Source organism: Amblyraja radiata, chromosome 9 (genome assembly GCF_010909765.2).
Source record: "Amblyraja radiata isolate CabotCenter1 chromosome 9, sAmbRad1.1.pri, whole genome shotgun sequence".
Classification (NCBI taxonomy): domain Eukaryota; kingdom Metazoa; phylum Chordata; class Chondrichthyes; order Rajiformes; family Rajidae; genus Amblyraja; species Amblyraja radiata.
Genome location: NC_045964.1, coordinates 27,045,790 through 27,072,492, shown reverse-complemented (window position 1 = coordinate 27,072,492; position 26,703 = coordinate 27,045,790). Strand labels below are relative to the sequence as shown.

Sequence of the window (26,703 nt, the reverse complement as noted above, 5' to 3'; positions counted from 1 at the left end):
TTACATCAATTTCATGATCATATTGAAATTACAAAATCAAGAAAAAACTGCAGAAATCTGTTCAAACAATCGGGACTGAAGGAAAGTTTTAAACTTCCTTCTTTAAGAATGAACATTCATGTTTAAGGCCCTGAACACTTGAACAAGATATTTTAAAATGTACAATCGTGCAGGTTTTTTAATGCCACACATACTGATGCCTTTAAATATATTCAAAGAAATATAGAATCAATTTAATTTTCAATGAAGGCGATTTTAAAATAATAATAATTAAAAATTGCTGACAAAATACCATAAAATATGACTTTGCGATCACCTGACTCTAAAGTTGCAGATATTATTTCAAACTATTTAGAATGGCATAAATGGCACAAAAATACTTTATTGTAAAGGCAAAATTATTATTTTGATCAGTTTTCATTGGGTAAAATGATAAATGGGCCAAAATATTGAGGAAATCTAGGGTGTAATTCTTTGTTCCTTTATTTCCTCATTCCTTATTAACACTAATTATTTTAATTTGTTAACACCTAGATGCAAGTGGGAAATTTTATATCTACGTAAATATCATGTTTATTCAGGTTCAAATTCAACACTTAGTGATACCTAATAATTTATAAGTAACAAAACTTTAATACCTGCAAGGTCTCTTTTCAATTTCCTGAGATCTTTTGTGAGATCCTCAAACTTAACTTGTGAAGCTCGCATTAATTCCTGGGGTTCTGGTAAAGGAAATATGCTTCTGTCTGTTCCTGCATCCTGTTACATGAAGAATGAAATGTTAAAACCTAGTTTCAATACCATTTAAGAACTTTACACAATTTTCTGCACCCTTATCATCTGAAGTCAGTCGGGATTTTACCCTGGCAGAAATGGATTGGGTTTGCTCCTTGAGGGATTCTCGAGAACCAGATCAGGTGTATCACAAACATCTGTTTCAAATGTGAACCATTGAGTTTCTTATTGACCTTCCCCTTCTTAGACTTTAAACTTTAGAGATACAGCGCGGAAACAGGCCCATCGACCCACCGAATATGCGGCGACCAGCAATCACGGGAGTACTATTCTACACTAGAGACAATTTACAGAAGCCAATTAACCTACCAAACTGTACCTCTTTGGAGTGTGGGAGGAAACTGGAGCACCCGGAGAAAACCTACATAGTCACAGGGAGAACGTACAAAATCCCCTACAGCCAACACCCATAATCAGGATCGAACCAGGGTCTCTGGCACTGCCAGGCAGCAACACTACCGCTGCTCCACTGTGTTACACACTCAGATCCATAGGAAGAGGTAAAAATAACAACATAGTTCTGCAGATTCACACATCAAAAAAGAATGCTCTCAGTTTATGATAAGGCAGTTGTGCATACAGATGTCTGGATGTGGTAGTGTGGGCAATACTTATTTTTGTTCATTCTTGTATCATCAAGTGCTGTGTTGTGATTTAAAGAAGGGATACCTGACAAGCGGAATTAACTTTTGAATCACTACTTGCTTTAACTTACATTTACAACTTTGTGTAACAGAAAGTCAAATAAAGGTCCATTAATTACCTTGTCAAAATGGTGCAAATAATAGGATGCAACAAAATCCACAAGACTGATTTGATTATCCTAAAACAGCAAATAAACATATTGTAAACTATTACTGTGAATATTAAATACAAAGCAAAGCATTTGTGTAATCTTACAATTTTCTGCTGCCTATTGAATGACTATTAGGCATATTTCATCCTGGGTTTGAAACGCCAAAAAGGAAATAACACAGTTTTCTAAAAAAGCAAACTGGCGCCGGTTTAAATATTTTCTTCAGATTTTAATTGCATGCCTTACTTTTCATTTAACAAAATATAAACTAACATAGAAACTGAGATCATGTCAAATGCATGTGTTTATTTGAAATTCCTCACTATAAATTCAGCAAAAAATTAACAGTTCTAAAAACTATGAAGACAGTTTGCAGATCTCTGCCATGGATCTTTCCTGAGTTCAAGGGGCCAGAAGTCTACTCATTGTCTCCATTAGGCTAATGGTACATTGTCCCTCCTCCTTCAGTGCATTCTGAGGAATTAACCAATTCCTAGCAAGATTGAGGCTCACATGATTTTTTGTTTAAATACTTGCCGAACGTTCAGGTATCCAGGACTTGACTTAACGGTCATGAGGTGAGATAAGTGGGGTGGTTCACAACCACTAGTGGGACAGTCAATTTCCTTATTGTAATCTAGAGTATCCAGGGTGACAATATAATATGTTTTAAAGGACCAAAAATTATAGTTCGTTCTCTAGCCCCAGTCACAGTTGTTGAATTGACAATGGAAGGAAACTGGCAGAGATTTAGCCTCCTGTATGTAGGGCATCATGAACATCTGTGTGAAATACCAGTTTATCATCCTCATATCCTAGTTTTCCTCTTAGGATATGAGGATGAGTTTTGCACAGGAACATTAATCAACATTTGCGGTCAACTGGGTTTAAATCATCATTGAATGCCTTCAGTTAAAAGCTGAATAACAGAAAAATACATACAAAATATTTATCCGTTCCTTGTGACTTCTTCTTCCTCATCGAAATCATGCAATGTGCTAAGAACCCAATGAACAACATTTATCCTTAAGGCCTTAGATTGGTGCAATTCTTAAGGAGAATAATTAGGAGAGGATTGGCAGATAAAAAGCCGAAAATTAATTTTACGCAACAGAAAGATAAAAAATGCCGTGAAACCGTGCACTATCTAATTGGAAACATTAAAATATATTTTAAAAGTATGGCAATTAAGAAGCAGAAATTTTCCTAAACTTAATCAGCCAAATTTTAGGATTACCATTATGTGCCAGAGTTCACTCAGAAAACAGATTTAAACGTTTCCACATTGAAGCTTTTTCTGATTGAACAAATTGCAAGTCACAACTGAAGTGCACAACAATCCTAAATCTTGCCCATCATAAGCAAGGGTCTTGTGTAATTGGTCTGCTTGACTGAATTTTACAACCTTTAAACTTCACCAATGTAATGAAACAAAATGCCAAACTGTTTGAACATTTTCAATCCTGAAACAGTTTCATCAGTAACTTACTTGTCTTACTAACATTTGATTACTTTATTTGCTTCCTTTAACGTACAAAAGCTGGCTTGCATTTAAGAAAACTTAAATTCCTCCATTTTAGCTAACAATGACAAACAGCTTACAATAGTATCATGTTTGTTTTAAACCATATATCTGTTTTGTTTTTTTAAATGATGCAATTAATTATAATTTGGCCTTGGTCTTTTATGTCTCAGTACCAGATGAACAAAATGTTTCAAAAGCAATCTTGTTAGAGCTGGTGATCTTTCTCATCCTTCCAAATTTATTTGTATTTAATGTACTTTAAATATGATTAAAACCATTTAAACTCTTTTCTGGCATTCTTGATAACTTTAATCTTTTTGTAAAAGTCATAAAAAAGACTTACAAATCATTTCAAAAGGCTCTTACAAAACCTATTACAATCAGATTGGACTCCCAAAGCATTTTACATTGACCTTTCAATTTATTACTTCTGTGTTTTGTACTTCAGAAACATTGCTATACTCCTGGTCCTATAATTTTAATCAATAAATTATTAAAAGTTATTTCCAAGAGATCCGGGTTAATTACATTGCACCTGATACTCAATTTATAGTTACCGAAGGCTGAAATCAATTTATATGCCAAAGTAAATGCCGTTTCCTCGTTCATGAAATGTAAAAAGGCTTTTGAAATCTTCTCTTCTAGATTATTTAACACCATAAGGAGAATATTTAGCTTATAATTTTTTTACTGTGCCATTATAATTTCAATATCAAGTTCATCAAGTTTTGACATTAATTATCAATGTCAAGTTTTACTACTGAGAAGTGTTTTACCATTGTACCTAAATACTGACGGGCAAGTACACATCTTTTGCTGTAATCACAGTGATTTGACAAGGTGACAAAATAGTATGACAAGTATTGTAACAGGGAAAGTAAATTAAGGATCACAGGATCTGAAAAAAAATGGTGGGCAGTATCAATTGTTTGAGAGATTCTATCCGAACGTAGAGTTCATGTCTATTCTGGTTCAGCAAGCATTTTAGTATAATCAGGGACACGTTCCCATTATCTGAGTTAATCCCACTGTGCTTCAGGCAGAGAATATGGGCATTTAGAGAGTCAGATTCAGGTCTCAAATAGAGCAGCTCAAAGTTACAATTATTAGAAGTTCGGAAACAATTGCTGGGCATTATTCCAGAGTTAATGGTATTCTACATTACTTTGGGGGAGAATTGTACATGCATTGCACGTACAATTTGGAGAAAGCTATGCATTCTCCAAAATGCAGAGTGAAGAAGCCAATGGAAAACAAATCATAATCTTTACTGCTACCCTAGAAGATAATGACTGAATCATGTGCGGATCCATCTTTGGAGGTAATGGGCTACTTGAGTATTTTTTTTAATCACGAGTATTTTTTTACTCGTGAAGTTTTTCACAGTTGAAAAAACTTCACGAGTAAAAAAATACTCATGATGAAAAGAATTGCTCCATTTTACTCGTAGGAGCTTGTAGGAGCTCGTGAACATACTCGTGGAAGGTCGTAGGAGTTCGTAGAATACCACGAGTTTGATTTTTTTTAAACTTGGGGGAGCTCTTGGGTAAACTCGCTTCATGGGACAGGCCCTTTACATTCTTACATTTGTATACAACAGTTGACATATATAGCAGTCAGGTGATGGGGAAGAGCTAAGGCCTATTTGCTCAGTCCAGGTGGTGAGGAGAATGTTAGATCAATCTGAAAGCTAAAACTTTAGTTGTTTGCGGCATTAAGCATTTGCCCTGAAGAGAAAGCTCTGTCAGCCACAGAGAGACTGCAGGTGTGGAAGAAAGTTCTGGTCAGTCAGAGACAATAGACAATAGACAATAGGTGCAGGAGTAGGCCATTCGGCCCTTCGAGCCAGCACCGCCATTCAATGTGATCATGGCTGATCATCCCCAATCAGTTCCTGCCTTCTCTCCATAGCCCCTGACTCCGCTATCTTTAAGAGCCCTATCTAGTTCTCTCTTGAAAGTATCCAGAGAACCGGCCTCCACCGCCTTCTGGGGCAGAGAATTCCACAGACACACAACTCTCTGTGAGAAAAAGTGTTTCCTCATCTCCGTTCTAAATGGATTGCCCCTTATTCTTAAACTGTGGCCCCTGGTTCTGGACTCCCCCAAGATCGGGAACATGTTTCCTGCCTCTAGCGTGTCCAAACCCTTAACAATCTTATATGTTTCAATAAGATTCCCTCTCATCCTTCTAAACTCCAGAAGCTACAAGCCCAGCTGCTCCATTCTCTTAGCATATGACCATCCCACCATCCCGGGAATTAACCTTGTAAACCTATGCTGCACTCCCTCAATAGCAAGAATGTCCTTCCTCAAATTAGGGGACCAAAACTGAACACAATACTCCAGGTGTAGTCTCACTAGGGCTCTGTACAACTACAGAAGGTCCTCTTTGCTCCTATACTCGACTCCGCTTGTTATAAAGGCCAACATGCTATTCGCTTTCTTCACTGCCTGCTGTACCTGCATGCTTACTCCCATAGACTGATGAACAAGGACCCCCAGATCCCGTTGTACTTCCCCTTTTCCCAACTTGACACCATTTAGATAGTAATCTGCCTTCCTGTTTTTGATACCAAAGTGGATAACCTCACATTTATTCACATTGAACTTCATCTGCCATGCATCTGCCCACTCCCCCAACCTGTCCAAGTCACCCTGCATTCTCATAGCATCCTCCTCACAGTTCACAGTGCCACCCAGCTTTGTGTCATCTGCAAATTTGCTAATGTTACTTTGAATCCCTTCATCCAAATCATTGATGTATATTGTAAATAGCTGCGGTCCCAGCACCGAGCCTTGCGGTACCCCACTAGTCACTGCCTGCCATTCTGAAAGGGACCCGTTAATCCCAACGCTTTGTTTCCTGCCTGCCAACCAATTTTCTATCCATGTCAGCACTCTACCCCCAATACCATGTGCCCTAATTTTGCCCACTAATCTCCTATGTGGGACCTTATCATATTATCTCCTATGTGGGACCTTATCAAATGGAAGTCACTAGAAGTTGATCATTGCTCATCAGCAGATTGATGTCAGGGACATAAGTGAGGACACATAGGGTTCAGCTCACAGCATATAATGATAGAGGAAAAGGGGATGTTTTTCTAACATCAGAATAAAATAAGGTAATGAATTACTTACATACTATATGAACTTTGTTTAGGGATCAATGTCTGATAATATGCAGAAGATAGGGCGAATGATGCTATTTGACAAACGGCAGTGAACTGTTGCAAAAGTTGTGCCACTTGTTGTATATGCATGTTCAGTGTAGCAGCAAGTTAGTGATTTGCAGCAATCATATCATAAGAAATTAATACTATATTGTGCTTTGCAAGTAAATACTATGGCGTTTCCAGCTACTTGTTCTCAAATATGCCATTACTGCGATTGTTAAGAGACAATTTCTCATCAATGATAATAGGTGGAATTTAGATTTAACATACTCTGCTTTTGACATCCTTTAACTTTGGAAGAATTTCTAAGCCAAATCCATCTGCTTGGCCACGAGTTCTGTTCCCACCATTCATGTGATTTCCAAAGGCTAGGACGAGTCCAAGCACAATCTTCACACTTTCTTGGTCTTTCAAAATCTGCACAAAAAAGTCTTGATTAATGAGTGAGCCTTTTTTTTTTTTAAACAGTCAATATGTTAGGCAGTTAATCAACAATATTGCAATTTTCTTTCCTGGTTATTCAGGGATTCACAATGCAAGAGAACAGATAAAATCTATGGTTGTAGATATATTTTGGAGGAAGGCCAATTCATTTAAAAAAAAGTTGATATTCCAGAGTATTTTCATCAAGGCGGCATTAAACCAATTGGTTTTCATTATACATACAATTTATACATGCAATTATACAATTATTTATTGTCATTTGAACCTCAAATGAAGTTCAAACGAAATTTGGTTTCTGCAGTCATACAACAAGAAAAGAACCAAGACACACAACCAACACAATTCACACAAACATCCATCACAGTGAATCTCCTCCTCACTGTGATGGAAGGCAAAGTCTTGTCCCTCCCATGTTCCATTCTTCTCCCGATGTTAAAGCCCCCGGCGGGCGATGGCAAGTCCCGCGCCGGGCGATGTAAGGCCCCGCTCCGGGTCTTAATGTTGGAGCCCTCGGCGAGCGATGGCAAGTCCCGCGGCCATTAAAGTCGTGGCCGTTAAAGCCTCGCCGGGCGATGTAAGGCCCCGCTCTGGGTCATTTTCAACCCCGCAACTTGGGCGGGAGAAGTTGCCGTTGCGGGAGCTCTGAAAAGCAGTCTCCCACCAGGGACCCGCGAGCCGCAAGCTCCCAATGTTAGCGTCCACTGGACCTGTGGCTGCAGCCTCCGAGCTCCGGTGTCGGGTCGCAGCCGCGCGTCACCACAGCTCATTATCACATGTATTGAGGTAGAGTAAAAAGCTTTGGTTTGCGTGCTATCCCATTAAAACAGATAATACGATGCATGAGGACATTCAAGTAATTCACAAGAACAACTGGTAGCGCAATGAGCAAAGTACCAGAATGCAAAATATAGTTTGCATGATTGTATCGTAACAGTTCTAGAGAAAAGCTCCAATGTCTGCAATGAGGTAGGTTGGAAGATTGGGCCTCCATCCTAGCGTATAACTAGAGATGAAAAATAATTCTACATCTGCCATTGTCAATCTCTTCCCAACACCAGTTACAAATAAAATTAATCTTAGCAGCCTATGGTGGCATTCATATATTTTTAGATTCCACCTTGACTATAATACATAATAAATCAGACCTTGCTTAGCCGTTGAACGCTCTCTGCTTTGCGGCGGACTGTGGAGATTCCTTCCATAAAATTAGATTGGAATATGATAGAATTTGTGCGTTGAACAAAATTAGGAATCTGTGACAATTCGTACAAGAACCTATTGAAAAAGAAAGGTTAATGAGAATCAAATATAACTGTTTTAATCTGTTTCAAATAAAGAAACCAATTAATTTTAAATCGTTACATGTAAAAGCAATGGCAATAATACTTCCTTGAACATATTAACAAAACACTTATGATTTGACTTCCAGTAGGTTTGTTATATGCTTTAATAAACTGCAATGAATGATCCAGCAGGGTAGAGATGGAGTGATAATTAAATTACAAGGTGATAGCCAGCACTCTAATTAGTTCAAGCTGCTCCATTAGTAGAACAGGCAGCTAAAAATCAAGTTTTATATTAGGTATTATATTGGTGATTTCAAATCAAACCCTAATTATTATAAGAGCATTAAAATTAACATTGCTGTTTCTGGTCAATGGACCTAATTGGTCACACAAATTATGTAGCAGGACAGATCGGAATGGTTGTTCAAATTTGTGGTTCTGGCCTTTTACTTAGTTGGACATGAGGTCCTCTTAAAACAAATAGAAACCTTGTTTCAGTATTCAAGTGCATTTCCAGTTATCACTGGACAGGGGTTGGTAAATTTGCTTGCCCGGATTTGAGACTGTGACCACTGAAACCTTGCGGTCCACAGAAGCCGAGCTGAAGATCACCAATGGTCAATCATAAAAAAGGTTTCTGGTATCAGAAGGAGCCGAAGCACTAAAACATATTGGAATGCTGCCAAGTTCTCCTGGACTGCCAGTCACTCATCATCCACACCCTAGGTTTAACAATGCATCTCAACACTGAGTGAAACTGTGTAGGAAGGAACTGCAGATGCTGGTTTAAACTGAAAGACAAAAAGCTGGAGTATCTCAGTGGGACAGTCAGCATCTCTGAAGTGAAGGAATGTGAAGGTGACGTTCGGTCTGAAGAAGGGTTTTGACCCAAAACGTCACCCATTCCTTTTCTCCAGAGATGCTGCCTGTCCCGCTGAGTTACTCCAGCTTTTCGTGTCTATCACTGAGTGGAACTGGTTCTACAACTAGAGCTCAGGGACATTTAACTGATCCATGAAGCTTATATGACATAGACTGATATATTTAGCATTTAGAGATGCAGCATGGACACAGGTTAATCGGCACACCAAGTCCATGCCGACCATCGATCATAGACCACGGTGCCGGAGACCCTAAGACCCGGGTTCAATCCTAACTACGGCTGCTGTCTGTATGGAGTTTGTATGTTCTCCTCGTGACCTGCGTGGGTTTTCACCAAGAACTTCGGTTTCCCATCACACTCCAAAGGTGTACAGATTTTCAGGTTAATTGACTTGGAATAAGTGTAAATTGTCCCTAGTGTGTGCAGGACAGTGTTAATGTGCAGGGATCGCTGGTCGGTGTGAACAGGCCGAAGGACCTGTTTCCGCGCTGTATCTCTAAACTAAACTAAACTATATAGTTCAGTCCAAAAGTGTTCTCCCCCCAGCACACTATCACTGCACATTGTCAGAATCCACTCTAGGTCATGGCAAAATATTTTGCAACTTCTAAAGATTCCAAACTGCAATTTCCTGATTTGCATATTTAATTCCAAAAACTGCAGTGTTGGCAAATATGTAGAAGAAATTAATTACCCAAAGAATTATTCAAAGATTAAGCAACTCAACAAAAACGTGTCGAATACATTTCAATGTAAGGGAATGGTAAATCATAATATGAAAAACATTATGTGTAGGAAGGAGTTGCAGATGCTGGTTTATACCGAAGATAGACAAAAAATTCTGGAGTAACTCAGTAGGACAGTCTGAAGAAGGGTCTCGACTCGAAACGTCACCCATTCCTTCTCTCCAGTGATGCTGCTTGTCACGCTGAGTTACTCCAGCATTTTGTGTCTATCTTCCATATGAAATACATTTACAATTTAATAATTTCCTGCAATTTCTCACTGAGGCAAACTTCCCAATTTAGGATTATGATTTTGTCTAACTAGAGAACTCCAGATTAAAGATGACGATTATAGATGACAACCTTCTTAGCGGGCTACTGGTCTTCCCCAACCTATCTTTGCTTTTACTGGAGTTTCATCCCATGACTTTTTCCAACAGCTGTCTGAACTTGAAAACCTTCCACAATAATTCGAGCTGAAGAAGGGTCCCAACTCGAAAAATCACCTATCCATGTAGATGGAGCTTCTTGGTCAACACGGTGACTTGGGCCAAAGGGCCATTTACCATGTTCGATGACTCTAAGTGGTGTTGTCAACTGATGACTTTCACTAATAATGATTTAATGGTGATTATGTTGTCCAAGATTGGTAAGTTGGTGTCTATTTGTGATAGATCTAAAAGCACAAATTATCCAGGGTAAACTGATTATTGTCAAACTGATCAAATGAATGCAGAATGATTAAACTATTAAAGACGTGGTTTGTGGCAGAAATTAGAAAATGCTTAAACATATGCAGCATCAAATAACTTAAAGTGTTTGCAATATTTAGTTATATATGTCATTACATTATTGGATAACATGAAAACAGGAAACAGTTTTAATATTTCCACATTACCACTGTTGATGAGATATCATATGGGATTCTGTAATGCCAGTGGGACTTTATAGTTGTGAGGAACATAGATACAAAATAAAGTTAGAGTTACATTATTTTTTGTGACCCTCTGGCCCTTGCCCCGATGAATGCAGCTCCTGGCTAGTAGCTCAGACCCCTCCTTTTACCCTTCAACAAGCACAAGAAGAATAAATCCTTACTGTTCTGGCTTATCCAGGAATTTTAACTCTTCCTCTTTTGACTTTTTATAGTATTTGGTTATGTTTTCCAGCTCTTCTGCTTGTGCTCTCTGTAACACAATTAAATGTTAATTCAATCATTACATTATTTCAGCACTACAGTGATTTTCTTTTTAAACAGATAATGATGCCTAATGTTCAAATGTAATCAAGCATTCCCTTTACATTTGGAGGTATTCCAGAAGGCATCAGTAATAAATATACATTTACTGATATGACAATGTTTTGTAGTCTTCAACTCTGGACCTTGAAAATCCTTTATCACTTCTCTTGTGATTTCATCATTCCAGCCACAATCTCCATTTGTGAATCAGCTGAGCAGTTTTAGCTTTAAGGAGTAACTAGACCAAGTGCAGACCCGCTGGGTCTGTTCCCCAAACACGCAGTTGGAGGGGGGGGGGGTGCTGCAGCTTCACACGCACACTAACCACTCCACACACACACACAGGGGGGGGAGGTGGTAGGGGGGTGGAGAGGAGGGGGAGAGGGAGAGGAGGGGAAGAGAGAGAGGGAGAGAGAGAGAGGGGGAGGGGAGGAGGTGGGGAGAGAGGAGGTGGGGAGAGAGGAGGTGGGGAGAGAGGAGGTGGGGAGAGAGGAGGTGGGGAGAGAGATGAGGGGAGAGAGATGAGGGGAGAGAGATGAGGGGAGAGAGATGAGGGGGAGAGAGATGAGGGGAGAGAGATGAGGGGAGAGAGATGAGGGGAGAGAGATGAGGGGAGAGAGATGAGGGGGAGAGAGATGAGGGGGAGAGAGATGAGGGGGAGAGAGATGAGGGGGAGAGAGATGAGGGGGAGAGAGATGAGGGGGAGAGAGATGAGGGGAGAGAGATGAGGGGAGAGAGATGAGGGGAGAGAGATGAGGGGAGAGAGATGAGGGGAGAGAGATGAGGGGAGAGAGATGAGGGGAGAGAGATGAGGGGAGAGTGGGATGAGGGGAGAGTGGGATGAAGGAGGGGAGAGGGGGTTGGAGGAGGGGAGAGGGGGTTGGAGGAGGGGAGAAGGGGTTGGAGGAGGGAAGAGGGGTTTGGAGGAGGGGAGAGGGGGGAAGGGAGATAAGGGGAGAGAGTTGGGGTGAAGGGAGGGGGCGGAGATGGGATGGAGAAGGGGCGGAGAGGCAAGAAGAGGATGGGCAGAGGGGGAGATGGAGAGGGAGGGATGAGGTGGGAGGGAGATGGGGTGAGAGGGGGATGGGGAGAGAGTGGGGAGGGGGAGATGGGGAAAGGGAGAGAGGGGTGATGGGGTGGAGAGAGGGGGGAAGGAGGGAGCAGGAGAGGGGGAAATGGAGAGGTGGGGGAGAGAGTGGGGAGGGGAAGGGGAGATGGGGAGAGAGTGGGGAGGGGAAGGGGAGATGGGGAGAGAGTGGGGAAGGGAAGGGGAGATGGGGAGAGAGTGGGGAAGGGGAGTAGAGGGGAGGGAAGGGGGGGAGGGAAAGAGGGGGGGATGAGGATGGGGGAGGAGAGCAGGGAGGGTGAAGGGGAGACAGGTGTAGGGGAAGGGAGTGGTAGGGGGAGAGGGCGGGAAGGGTGGGTGAGGCGGGTAGAGAGGGGTGGGGGAGGGGAGAGGAGAGGAGAAGAGGGGTTGAGAGGAGAGGGGTGGGGGAGAAGGGGAGGAGGGGAGGAGGAGAGGTAGAGAGAGAGTGGAGGGGGAGAGAGAGGAGAGTGAGAGAGTGGAGGGGGAGAGAGAGAGAAGGGGGAGAGAGAGAAGGGGGAGAGAGAGAAGGGGGAAGAGGAAGGGGGAAGAGGAAGGGGGAAGAGGAAGGGGGAAGAGGAAGGGGGAAGAGGAAGGGGGAAGAGGAAGGGGGAAGAGGAAGGGGGAAGAGGAAGGGGGAAGAGGAAGGGGGAAGAGGAAGGGGGAAGAGGAAGGGGGAAGAGGAAGGGGGAAGAGGAAGGGGGAAGAGGAAGGGGGAAGAGGAAGGGGGAAGAGGAAGGGGGAAGAGGAAGGGGGAAGAGGAAGGGGGAAGAGGAAGGGGGAAGAGGAAGGGGGAAGAGGAAGGGGGAAGAGGAAGGGGGAAGAGGAAGGGGGAAGAGGAAGGGGGAAGAGGAAGGGGGAAGAGGAAGGGGGAAGAGGAAGGGGGAAGAGGAAGGGGGAAGAGGAAGGGGGAAGAGGAAGGGGGAAGAGGAAGGGGGAAGAGGAAGGGGGAAGAGGAAGGGGGAAGAGGAAGGGGAAGAGGAAGGGGGAAGAGGAAGGGGGAAGAGGAAGGGGGAAGAGAGAGAAGGGGGAAGAGAGAGAAGGGGGAGTGGGGGAAAGGCAGGGGGGTGGAAGGAAGGGAGGGAAGGAGGGGGAAAGATCTCCCACCCCTGTCCCATTGTGATGTCATATGTAAATGAGATCCATTGTGATTGTACATCTGTGAGATGGCACTGTGACTCATGCAGCAGTTTGATTTTAGTGGGACCACGTGAAGGTTCCAATCTCCCACCCCTGCCCCATTGTGATGTCATATCATATGTAAATGAGATCCATTGTGATTGGACATCTGTGAGGTGGCACTGTGACTCATGCAGCAGCTTGATTTTTTTTTTTTTTTTTATGTTTTATGAACAATTTTATTCAAAATCTGTGGAAATGATTGACCAAATCTAGAGAGGATTTCTGAAATCATAGGACCCCCTCCCCCCCCAGAACAGGAGGCACGAAACGTACCGGCAGGCGTACAACCCGACCAGACCTCGTATGGAAGTCGGCCGATCGAGGGGCTGGCAGAGGCACAGGTGGAGGGACCGGCGGAAGGACAGGTGGAGTGACAGGCGGAGGGAGCCGTGAAGGGAGGCGACCTCGCGGCCGAGGCTGGGCAACCAGCACCGGCTGGTCAATGTCCAAATGTGCTTGCTTCAACCGGTCAATCGATACGGCATTCTTTTAGTCTAAACATAGTCAAATAAACAAGACTCCTGTGGATCTCTGGGACATTATTTTAATAAGGTTTGCAAAGATGTGAACAAGTTAACATTTTGCAATACTAGGTATTTGCAGTATCGTGACATACATCAGACTGCACTGGTTTAACTAGTATTAGTTGTTCTTTTCCAGTAAGGAGGACAAAGATTTCTTCTGTTGGTAACCATAACAACATTGGTCCCTAGCTGATAGAATCTTATCACAATCATCAAATGCACCACACACAGCCTCTAAGCAAAGCTATGCAGGTCACAAAATAAAACTTGTTTTCCATTGTTCATTTTTGCTTTAGGTCATGTATGAAATATATAAACACCCTGAATTCAGTCATTGTTTCAGCTTATTTCTATATGATGTTGTCAGTAGTAAGTAGTAAGAATTATTTATGAACGACAAAACCATAGATTCAATTCATTTCAGATTGAATTAACAAAGGTAGCAGCGGAGCTTAGTAAATGAGAAGATATTTTCATTGAATTGTTTAAAGACTTCATTTCACTTTTTCTTTCCCGCAATAATATCTGATTCTCTCATATTTTAATAATAAATTATTGTCCTGTTAAACTGCTAGCGGGGCAGCATTGTGACATTCTCATTTGCCAGCTTAGCTGTGTTCATGTCATTTCATGCACATTGGCCCATGTGTATCACTGGGGAATGGAAACTAATCAGCCAGCAACTGCAAGGATTTAAAACTATGTTGAACATAGAGCTGGCAAAGAGCAGGACTGACATTTGGTAAATATTCACATATTAACAATAGTAATTAGGTTAAGGGGCATATAGTCCAATCACAAAGAGTGGTCCTATGGGATGGTGGGTTCTAATAGTGGACAAAAATAGTTGAGTGATAATCATGTCAGAGTTGAAGTTGTTCTGGAACATAACATAAACTGATCCCAAACTCACCACTTACAATTTTAATTGAGCATGGGTGAGGAAAGGAAAATCAATTTGTTTATGCAAAATGGTAGAAGCAAGGAACTGCAGATGCTGGTTTACCATTAAAAAGACACAACATGCTGGAGTAACTCAATGGGTCAGGCAGCATCACTGGAGAACATGGATTGAAACATCACCTATCCATGTTCTCCAGCGATGCTGTCTGACTAGCTGAGTTACTCCAGCACTTTTTTTGCAGGAAATATTTCTTTGTTTAAATGATACAGTGAAGCTACCTACTATTGTAATCAAGCCATGTTTTGATAATGGATGGGTTGTTAGGGTAGCTTGCGGCCCAAGCAGCAGTCCTGCCTTTCACATCCTGCAGCCAGCATTATAAAGGCATTTACGTAATGGATTCAGCACAAAGAGGCTGTTTTCAGCTGTTGATGTTCCTCAGGAAATCAAGTGACCCATGTCTTGATGCAATCATAGGTAGCTTCACTGTACTATCTAAACAAATAACCATTTCCCACAAACAGATTATAGAACATTGAACATATAACAGTGCAGCACAGGAAGGGGGCATTCAGCCCATGATGTTTGTGCCAGGTTAAACTGATCTCATCTCATGATCCATATTCCTCTATTCCTTGCAGTCCCATGTGCCTATCTAAAAGCCTCTTAAACACCACCATCGATTCTGCCTCCACCACCACCTAGCAATAGCCCAGGTATCCACCACTCTCTGTGTAAAAAAACTTGTCCCGCACATTTCCATTAAACTTTCCCTCTCACCTTATGGCTATGCCCTCTAGTGTTGGACATTTCTACCCTGGGAAAAAGGTTCTGACTGCAACTTTTGATTGGTTTCCTGTTCCTCACCCCTCCTCCATTTAAAATAGTAAATGGTGAGTTATAAGCATGTTGGCTTACGTTATAGCACAACTTAATCTCCAACATGACTGCCGCCACTTTATCAAGTTGCAGAAATATCAAATGAAAAGGCAAAGCACAGGACTGACTTTTTGTAAATGTTCACATATTAACAATGATGGTAAGGTTAGATTGTGAGAGGTTTAATTTTCATAGAAATTTGGTAACATTTGTGAAAAGATAGAACATCTAGGATAGCAGTCCTGAAAGGTTTGAAGTAATCTCTGAAGTGAGAAGAACATAAGGAATACATGTCCTCCCAAGGTTACAGTATGGTTCAGTTCCTGTGAATGGTTCGTAACCTGAACAGTGGGACAGCATAGTAGTGCAGTGATAGATTTGCTGCTTTACAGCGCCAGACACCTGGGTTCAAAGCTGACTACAGATGCTGTCTGTACGGAGTTTGCACTTTCTCCGTGACCGCATGCGTTTTCTCCGGGTGCTCTGGTTTTCTCCCACATTCCAAAGATGAGCAGATTTGAAGGTTAATTGGCTTCTGCAAATTGTCCCTGGTGTGTAGGATGCAAAACTGGAATATCATAGACCTAGTGTGTGGGTGATCAATGGTTGGCATGGACTCAGTGGGAACAAGGACCCAATTCCACTCCGTACCTCTCAACCAAACTAAACAAAGTTCGCAAGTGGGAAATGCAGAGCAGAATACGCTGGCAGCAGCCGGAAATCCATCCAAATGCTTGCACATATGTATGGACTGTACATAAATTGAGCTTTTATAAGTTGGAGATGACTAGCTGAACCTAAAGCCATCGCCTCCTCTAGCACAATTCTAGCCAATGTCCCAGAAGCTTCCATGAGCAATCCATCTACTATTATTCTCAAATTTTGTTCTAATTTTATCATCTACTAGACTAAATGGGGCCCGTTGGGTCCCAGTCACATGGGAGGCCTGGTCCCACAACGCAACCCAATGCAATATTCCACCACACACCTGTTCCCCCACCGCAATGGTGGGAGTGTTCTGTAGCCGGGGGATGGGGATGGCTTCAGGCGGGAAGCGTCCTGCAGCCAGGGTAGCGGGACGGCTTCAGGCTGGGCCTGTCGGGGGCTGGTGGAAGGGGGTGTGTGTGTGGGGAGGGGTGGTGTGTGGGGGAGGGGTGGTGTGTGGGGGGAAGGGGGCTGTAGGGGAGGGGGTGCGTGTGGGGGAGGGGGTGCGTGTGGGGGAGGGGGTTTGTAGGGTTGCGCAGGTAGCAGGACGGCTTCAGGGGGAGAGGGAACGCACTCCTGGCTCCAGGACCCGGCTCCGGACTCACTCAGCTGCTCCCTAACCCGGCGCCTGTCGCGCTCACAGCCCCCACCCGCGAACACAGCCCACCCCTGCCTGCGAACACACCCCACCCCCACCTGCAGAACACAGCCCACATCCCGCTGCTTCAGCTTTATTCTCGGCAGGCGGCTCCTGGACGGGCGACTCCTGGACGGGCTCACAGACTCAGCCCCGCCTCCAGGGCTTTAATCTCCAGCGGGTGCCGGAAGGGGCGCTACCTTCATGGTGACTGACAGGCGAGAAGACCAATCTGCTGATCTCACGATTCTTTAAACCTTCATAGGTTTTGTAATCTTCCACCGATCGGAACAAAACTTGGTGCCTTAGAGCAGAGAGGAGTAAGGTAGCGAAAGAATCCTAGTGATATAGGGTACCGTCTGAGTAATTGTACAGATTTTGTGCTCTCCAGTAAGTTGCACATCTTACAAGTCAATTGCATAATCCCTCTGATACTAAAGACAAGCAAAAAAGTCCTCTTTTCACAAGCAAACTATTCTTGTACTTCTTGAATCCCTTATGGTCCAAACTTACTGATCTAAGTTTTGAATATAATCTGAGCTAATAAAAATTACAAGGATTTACAAAATGAGTGAATAGTTTTATTGTCATCAGTGCAAAATATTTGACTCTTTCCACTTTGATAGCACATAGCAGGCACGAGAATCGCTATCAAAACATGCGGGGGACAAAATTTATTGGCGGCCACGCGTGCGTGCGCACACACGCGTGTCTTCGGCCGTGGGAACTATAGACGGTAATATCGGGAGCTGACGTGGTTGGTGACCGACTCCGAACTCCAGCATCAGCGGATTCGTCCAGCCCGAATCATGAGGGTTGAATCAGCCCATTCGCTGGATCTTCCATCGACCGGCGGGGACTTAAACATCGGAAGCCTCGTACGCCTCGATGCAGCAATTTGAATTTAAGCCGCGGTGGGCGCTGAAAGGCCCCGTGAATGGGCCGATTCAGCTCTTAGAAAGCGTCTGATAAAGTCCGGATTACAAAACGTGGGGGAGATTGTCCCCCACCCCTCAAAACACGGGGGTGGGGACGTGTTTGTGCCGAACATGATGCTAATTTAAACTGTTCGCATCTGCCTTTACATACTCCATGTCCCTCTTCCCTGCTCTTCCAGATGCCCATCTAAAAGCCTCTTAAACACCACTATCGTATCTGCCTCCACCACAACCCCGGCAATGCATTCCAGGCCCACACCACATCTCAATTAAACCTTCCTCTCTCACCTTATAACAATGCCAGCTAGCATTGGACATTGCCTCCCTGGTTGACTGTCTACCCTATCTAAGCCTCTCGTGATTTTATATCCTTCTATCAAGTCTTCACTCAATCTTCAATGTTCCAGAGAAAACAATCCAAGTCTATCCAATCTCTCCATATAGCTGAAAACCTATAAGTCCGGCAGCATTCCGGTAAACCTCCTCTGCACCCTCTCCAAAGCCTCCATATTTTTCCTGTAACCAGAACTGCACACAATACTTCAGATGCAGCCTAACCAAAGTCCAATAGAGCTGCATCAATGGAACAAATCGTGCTGGATCCAGACTGCTATTCGGGATCACTTTCCATGGTATTCACCTCCCTTATTACACACCCAGAATATTTCTAGTAAGGTGCAGCGAGATCTTAGTGGCTGAGAGGCAGCTGCGGGAATGCTCCTGACAGCCTATGACAGGAGACACATCTGGGGGCAGAACCTAGTCTCCCATTAAAACTTGTGGAATTATTTTAGTTATTAAATGTCTTTGATATTCGGGTAAATAACGTTAATAAACACATTAAAATTAAACCAAAGTGAAAAGACACAAAGTGCTGGAGTAACCCAGAGGGTCAGGCAACCACCCTGGAGAACATGGATAGGTGACGTTTTGGGCCGGGAGACCCTTCCTCTTAAACTAAAGTGAAATGCTTTCTCAAGGGAGTTCTCAACCAATAATCTCTAATGAAATATAAGGTTTTTCTGGATACTATACCAATTAGTCTGCCTTGCAAAACAACAGCAGCAGATTAGGTAACATAATACAAGGGAATTCCAGCGAGTCAGGACTCTGGCTCACGGAATCAATGTGGTCCACTATGAAACAGAGTAACAAATGCAGTAGCATCTGTTCACTTAGTAAGTCCTTGAGTTATAGCAGTTTGTGGAAGTCTCAGACTTGCGTGGGAACCAGCTGAACCCTGGTCATTCCATAGCTGAGCCACTGCCTGCACAATTCAGCCCATTGTCCTCCAAGGATGTCCATTATCAGATCATCTACATAGTTTAATGTGTTATATTCTTAATTATCTTGAAATTATGTTTTTTTTGTGTGCCTATTTTGTGCCCGCAAGTATCTTACAAGTTACACGTCAATCAAATAACATCCCTGTCCAGCAGCCTTACAGCACTTACTCTGTCAGTCACTTGCAGATTCTTATGTTTCAATGAGGTTACCTGTCATTATCCTCAATATGAATGACAATAGCCAAATCTTCATTTTTTCTACTATTGACAATACCACAATCTAAAAGATCTATGTTACAGTGTCTACAAGATACTATATCCTATCTTACAAATGGTGACCAAAATTGCACACAATACTTCACGTGTGGTCTCAAGAAAACTCTGTGCTCATTAAAGAAATAGAATTGCCCTGTTGGCCATTTAGTATAAGAATCAAGAAGTCATGATACAGCTTTATAGGACTTTGCATTTGGATCATTGAGTGCAATTCTGCTCACCCCATTACAGGAAGCATGTGGAGGCAATAGACAATAGGTGCAGGGGTAGGCCATTCAGCCCTTCGAGCCAACACCGCCATTCAATGTGATCATGGCTGATCATCCCCAATCAGTACCCCGTTCCTGCCTTCTCCCCATATCCCCTGACTCAGCTATTTTTAAGAGCCCTATCTAGCTCTCTCTTGAAAGCATCCAGAGAACCTGTCTCCACCGCCCTCCGAGGCAAAGAATTCCACAGACTCACCACTCTGTGAGAAAACTTGTTTCCTCGTCTCTGTTCTAAATGTCTTACTCCTTATTCTTAAACTGTGGCCCCTGGTTCTGGTCTCCCCCAACATCGGGCACATGTTTCCTGCCTCTACCGTGTCCAAGCCCTTAACAATCTTATATGTTTCAATGAGATACCCTCTCATCCTTCTAAACTCCAGAGTGTACAAAACTGCACACAATACTCCAGGTGTGGTCTCACTAGGGCTCTGTACAACTACAGAAGGACCTCTTTGCTCCTATATTCGATTCCTCTTGTTATAAAGGCCAACATGCCATTCGACTGATGTACAAGGACCCCCAGATCTCGTTGTACTTCCCCTTTTCCCAACTTGACGCCATCTAGATAGTAAACAGCCTTCCTGTTTTTGCTACCAAAGTGGATAACCTCACATTTATCCGCATTAAACTTCATCTGCCATGCATCTGCCCACTCCCCCAACCTGTCCAAGTCACCCTGCATTCTCATAGCATCCTCCTCACAGTTCACACTGCCACCCAGCTTTGTGTCATCTGCAAATTTGCTAATGTTACTTTGAATCCCTTCATCCAAATCATTGATGTATATTGTAAATAGCTGCGGTCCCAGCACCGAGCATTGCGGTACCCCACTAGTCACTGCCTGCCATTCTGAAAGGGACCCGTTAATCCCTACTCTTTGTTTCCTGTCTGCCAACCACTTCTCTATCCATGTCAGCACTCTACCCCCAATACCATGTGCCCTAATTTTGCCCACTAATCTCCTATGTGAGACCTTATCAAATGCTTTCTGAAAGTCCAGGTACATTACAATCTTACAAGGCTCTCCCTTGTCCATTTTACTAGTTTCATCTTCAAAAAATTCCAGAAGATTAGTCAAGCATGATTTTCCCTTCGTAAATCCATGCTGACTCCTGTTACTGCTATCCAAATGTTCGGCTATCTCATCTTTTATAATTGACCAGCATCTTCCCCACCACCGATGTCAGGCTAACTGGTCTATAATTTCCTGTTTTCTCTCTCCCGCCTTTCTTAAAAAGTGGGATAACATTAGCTACCCTCCAATCCACAGGAACTGATCCTGAGTCTATAGAACATTGGAAAATGATCACCAATGCATTCACGATTTCTAGAGCCACTTCCTTAAGTACCCTGGGATGCAGACCATCAGGCCCTGGGGATTTTTTAGCCTTCAGTCCCATCAGTCTATCCAACACCATTTCCTGCCTAATGTGGATTTCCTTCAGTTCCTCTGTCACCCCAGATCCTCTGGCCACTACTATATCAGGAAGATTGTTTGTGTCCTCCTTAGTGAAGACAGATCCAAAGTACCTGTTCAACTCATCTGCCATTTCCTTGTTCCCCATAATAAATTCACCTTTTTCGGTCTTCAAGGGTCCAACTTTGGTCTTAACTATTTTTTTCTTCTTCACATACCTAAAGAAACTTTTACTACCATGCTTTATATTCTTGGCTAGCTTACCTTCGTACCTCATCTTTTCTTCCCGTATTGTCTTTTTGGTTATCTTCTGTTGTTCTTTAAACGTTACACAATCCTCGTGCTTCCCGCTCATCTTTGCTACGTTGTACTTCTTTGCTTTAATTTTTATACTGTCCTTGACATCCCTTGTCAGCCATGGTCATCCCTTTCTCCCCTTGGAAAGGTTGCAGAGGAGGTTTACCTTAATAATGCCTGGATTAGGGGATATTTAGCTATAGAAGTTGGACGGATTGTTTTCTCAGGAATGTCAGAGGTTGAGGGGAGACCTATCAGAAGTATATACAATTATGGGACGCATCGATAGGGTAGGCAGTCAGAACAATACTTCCCAGGAGTGAAATATCAAATACTACAGGGCATAGCTTCAAGGTCAGTGAGTCAAATTTAAAGGAGATGTGCGGGACAAGTTTTGTTTCATACAGAGGGTGATGAGTGCTTGGAGTGTGCTGCCGGGGATGATGATGGAGACAGATATGATAGTGGCATTTAAGAGACTTTTGGCTCTATGGGCACATGGCTATAGAGAGAATGGAGGGATATGGATTGTGTGTAATTAGGTAAGAGTTGGTCAGAGTCATGGAAACAGGATTTTTGGCCCAACTTGCCCATGCCAATCATCTACATGCGCCATCTACATTAGTCCCACCTTCCTGCGTTTGGTCCTTATCCTTCTGGTGGTGGCCTATCATACATGACCAATAGCATGGTTGTGCATTCTCATGCCTTGTGGGACAACCCCTCTAAACCCTCATCCCTCTAAACCCTTTCTAACTATGTACCTGTCCAAAAGTATTTTAAATGTTGATATAGTACTTCCATGATGGTCTTGGCATCATGTTTGGTACATACATTGTGGGCTGAAGTGCCTGCTCCTGTGCTGTACTGTTCTACGTTCTAAATTTCAAAAATGTCTATTCACATTCAAATGCTATCATTAAATGGTACTGTATGCAATTGATAAGCTATTGCTTTCAAATAACTTTCAAAGTGATACTTAATTCAATATCATGTTTTTCATCATTTAATGACAATCAATGCCCTGGAGTTTGTCTCAATTGAATGCTAACTCTACTGTGACACGGAGTACTGAGATCAGAGTGTTGAACCTATAGAGTGGATCTTATAACAAAAGGCAGGAAAGGGTAACTTTTCAGCAGCAGCCTGGTGTGCGTCAGTGTCAATTATAGATATTTGCCAAGAGTGAGTTAATTACAAGATATTATAATAGATTCATCACAGATTTTGTGTCGCTTTTAAAGAATATCTTACAGTGGCAGGAAGGGCAGAAGCAGTCAAAGGGGAAAGCATGGTCAGGAAGGAGACAAAAATCCAAAACATTTAATCCAAGATTTGGATGAAAGGAGGGGATAGCTAAGAAAAGCAGTTCATGCAGCCTTTGCGTGGGAATTGCTCTGCGTTGATTTTTTTTGTCCCTATTATTGCAGACCATTGCCAAAAATGTTTAATGACTTGACATGTCAGAAATAGCAGCAGACTGGCCGCCGGCCATCTTTTTTGTTTGCATCACAGATACCAACATACTTTCCTTCCCTAATGTGAATAACACACACATCATTCTTCACTTTGTATTGTGGTTAAAGGATTCAAAATGAATCTCCCCTTTACAGTTGTCTCCTATCACAAATCCTTGCAAGCTTGGGGTATAAAATGTGGGGTGGTATTGATTGTCTGCTTTATCAGACATCTAATTTTAGTTTTGACACTTACTGCAAAAGGTAGCAAATCTTAATTATTAGAGGAGAAATTTGTGGAGATGTTTGTAAAAACTGTGGATCAATAGATATTCCAGAGTTAGAGAGAATGCCAAGGAAAGTTAGTGGTTCTGAGCATGCTGAAGTTAATGACATAATTCCAAAAAGCAGCAATGGCTATGAAGCAATTGCTAGCCCTCTGGCTCAGAAATATCATTAGTGAGTGTGGCCTATGTATGATTCCAGACCCACATCCCGGGGATGTTCCCCGGATGATTGGGTTAACGAATTGGAGCATTTGGTGCCTCTAGGTCTGTACTCGCTGGAGTTTAGAAATATGTGGGGGATTTCATTGAAACCTACCGAAAAATGAAAGGCCTAGATAGACTGGATGTGACAAGGATGTTTCCAGTGGGAGAGTCTAGGCCCAGAGGGCAGAGCCTCAGAATAAAAGGACATACCTTTAGAATAGAGATGCAGAGGAATTTATTTTGTCCGAGTGGTGAATTTGTGGAATTCATTGCCACAGCTGACAGTGGAGGTCATGTCATTGGGTATATTTAAACAGAGATTAATAGGTTCTTGATTAGCATGGGTGTCTAAGGTTACGGGGAGAAGGCAGGAGAATGGGGTTGGGAGGGGAAAATAGATCAGCCATGATTGAATGGCAGAGCACACTCAATGGGTCAAATTATCTAATTCTGTTCCTATGTCTTAGGATCACTTATGGACAAAGGAAAGTCTACATAATCCTGAAAAGCCCTCTTAACAAATGCATAAATTGAAAAAGTTGTCATACAAACTAGTAAAGCAACAGTCCGACCAACTGTTATTCATCACGATGTATGCTAGACTTTTTAAATCATATTTTCTAGGTTATCCTGTTCCATAGTGTTTGATCATGCAGAACAGATCAATAGATTTCTGGATATTAATGGAATTAAGGCTCTTGTGCTGGTGCTGGAAAAGGGCACTGATCAGTCATGATTGATGAATGGCAAAGCAGGCTTAAAGGCTAGAAGGCCTATCTTACTACTTATGCTCATGATGTTATGACACATGCAAGAGAGTATCGAAAGGATGAACTCTCATGACATCAGGTCAAACTTAGGTAAGAAAAATTTACCAAAAGATTCCAAAAACAATGCTATAGTGCCTAACCCTGACATCAAGGCAGCATTTGACAATGCGTCTCATCAACAGTTGGATGATCAGCCATGATCATATTGAATGGCGGTGCAGGCTCGAAGGGCCGAATAGCCTACTCCTGCACCTATTTTCTGTGTTTCTATCAAGGTGCCTGATAAAACTGAAATTATCAGGCATCAAAGTGAAAGCAGCTCAATGGTTGGAGTCATGGTACACGCAGAAAAAGATGGTTATGATTGTCGGAAATTAATCATCCCAGCCTCAGGATATCATTGCTGGAGGCCCGTCAGCACAGTGTCCTACACCCAATTATCTTCACTTGCTTCATTAATGTCGTTCCTTCCAACATGGGACGAGGTGGGGATGTTAAACGATTATTACATATTTTAACTCCTCAGAAATTGAAGCATCTTTCCCTGCCGGCTGCAAGATCTCCTAGACAATGTGAAGACATGAGCTGTTAAGTTGCAATTAACATTCATGCCCCAAAAATGCCAGATGCCATATCCTACAGGGGAGAGATCTACCATCTACACTTTATATTCAATGGCATTATCATTTCCAAGACCACGAACAATATCCAGAGAATAATCTTTGAACAGAAACTCAACAAGACAGCTGTATAATACAGTCGCTACACAAGCAGGTCCGAGGTTGTGGTGAGTGGTTCTCTTTCACACTTCCCAAAATATATTTATCATCTGCATGGTCCAAGTCAGGAGTTTGATTGAATATTCTCTATTTGTTTGGATGAGTGCAGCTCCAACAACTCTCAAGAGGCTTGGGCCCATCCAGAATGAAGCAACGTGCTTGATTGTTACCTCAGCCATCACTTTAACCATTTATTGCCTGTTCTATGAACTGCAATTATTCTTGTCGGCCATTAGACCAAGACGAATACCTCCACAACAAATTTGGACAAGGGAAGTAGGTGCAAAAGAACACCATAACTTGCAGGTTCCCTTCTAAGTCATGCATCATCCTGATTATTGTTTAATTCATTTTTCAAGATTTGTGTATTATTGGGAAGGTCAACATTTATTACCCAACTCTAATTAGCTCCAAACTGAATGGTGTGCTATGCCCTTTCAGAGGACGTTTAAGAACCAATCAATCAAGATTAAGAATCAATAACATATTGATGAAAATTTTGTGGCAAAGTAAAATGTACAGAATTTTTTAAATCCTGATATACCGGTTTGCCAATAACATTGATGGAAATTGAAAATTATACAATGTCCAAAACCAAGCCAAAACTAATAACATACTAACATGTCAAGTTTAGTTATTTAAATTAGTTTAAATTATTTCCTGCATTACATTTTGAGAGATACATTTCATTTATTAGTTTTATGACATTCATACTTACATTGTCATATAAGGCCTGAAGTGTCTCCAAATCCACAACAGAGTTGTCCAGATTTAAAATAGCTGAAATCACAAATTAAATAGCACATTAAATCACATTTATTGCCAGTGTTCAACATAGTCACATTACACAAATGCAGCATACTTACTGGAATCCTATATGCATCTCACGTAAACTAGACACTTAATATTTTCATTATTTTAAAGTCACCAGACAAGGTCCATGTAATGCACCAAACTTTAAAAGACTGTTACTGACATAGATTTACAGTAACGGCAATTCAAGTGTGGTTCAAATAATGCATTTCTCTTCATTGTCATTGTAAATTGCATTAAGCTAATTTTATTACATATGTGATGCAAACTAACCTTATAAAGTTGTCCCTGGCACTGAAAATTACAAATGTTTTGCAAGATAAGTTAATACGCTGCTTCCAGAAAATGCAGTTCAATTACACTACAGACCGATAGCTTTCCAAAGGATCACAAATCTTTATTAGAGATCTAAACACACATTGTCTGCTCAAATTTTCCACTTTATTGAAACTTTGAGATAAACAGAAAGGAAGCAGACACATGCTGTGAAGAGCTGGTAATTTTATTGGATTCTTGTAACTAGAAAAACTGTCGCTCAGCCAAGTCTGCTTTTGAAATCTATTTTGAGGTAAATTAAGGCAACATTTTCCTGTGGCACTATGGTATATGCTCACAAAAGCAAGAATTTATATACAGAAAGATCATTAGTGTAGCATTGTGCCCATTTGGTTATAATAACCGTCACTGACGACAAAAAACAGATCAGCACCGTGCACTTAACAAACTAGCAGGCACACACATTAAAACACTTTCTAACTAAATTCATGTTCTGTGACACATAAAACGAATGGAGTATTTGGAATCCACATGTTCTTAGTTTGGTTGTATTAATTTACCAATTGTGTTAGCTTATGCTATCCTGAACCTGAAGACAAACTTAATTATTTTCAAATGACATTTAGTCCAGTACATCTATAAAAGCTCATGTCATTCTGCTGTATTCAACGTAGATTCTCATGGAAACCTTTCAAAAGATATTTTCCACAGGTAGCCACTGCAAAGTAATACTTTTTTTGCTCAATATTCCTTCCATTTATTATTCCTTCTAATTATTTCCTTCCAGCATGAAAAATCTGATTTTCACCCCTTTGTCATGTCTCTAAAGACTCTAAAGATTTCGGAA

At 42.1% G+C, this 26,703-nt stretch overlaps 1 protein-coding gene across 2 annotated transcripts in view; it reads right to left on the bottom strand.

Moving 5' to 3' along the window:
- fmn1 (formin 1) overlaps positions 1 to 26,703 on the bottom strand; it is a 313,397-nt gene that overhangs the window by 132,511 nt on the left and 154,183 nt on the right. For both annotated transcript variants that reach the window (XM_033026936.1, XM_033026935.1), the window contains 6 exons: positions 25,486 to 25,547; positions 10,731 to 10,819; positions 7,884 to 8,013; positions 6,565 to 6,711; positions 1,559 to 1,618; positions 639 to 759 (listed from right to left, as the gene is read on the bottom strand). In XM_033026936.1, the coding sequence (XP_032882827.1) occupies positions 639 to 759; positions 1,559 to 1,618; positions 6,565 to 6,711; positions 7,884 to 8,013; positions 10,731 to 10,819; positions 25,486 to 25,547 (609 nt within the window). The remainder of the gene's footprint in view (positions 1 to 638; positions 760 to 1,558; positions 1,619 to 6,564; positions 6,712 to 7,883; positions 8,014 to 10,730; positions 10,820 to 25,485; positions 25,548 to 26,703) is intronic.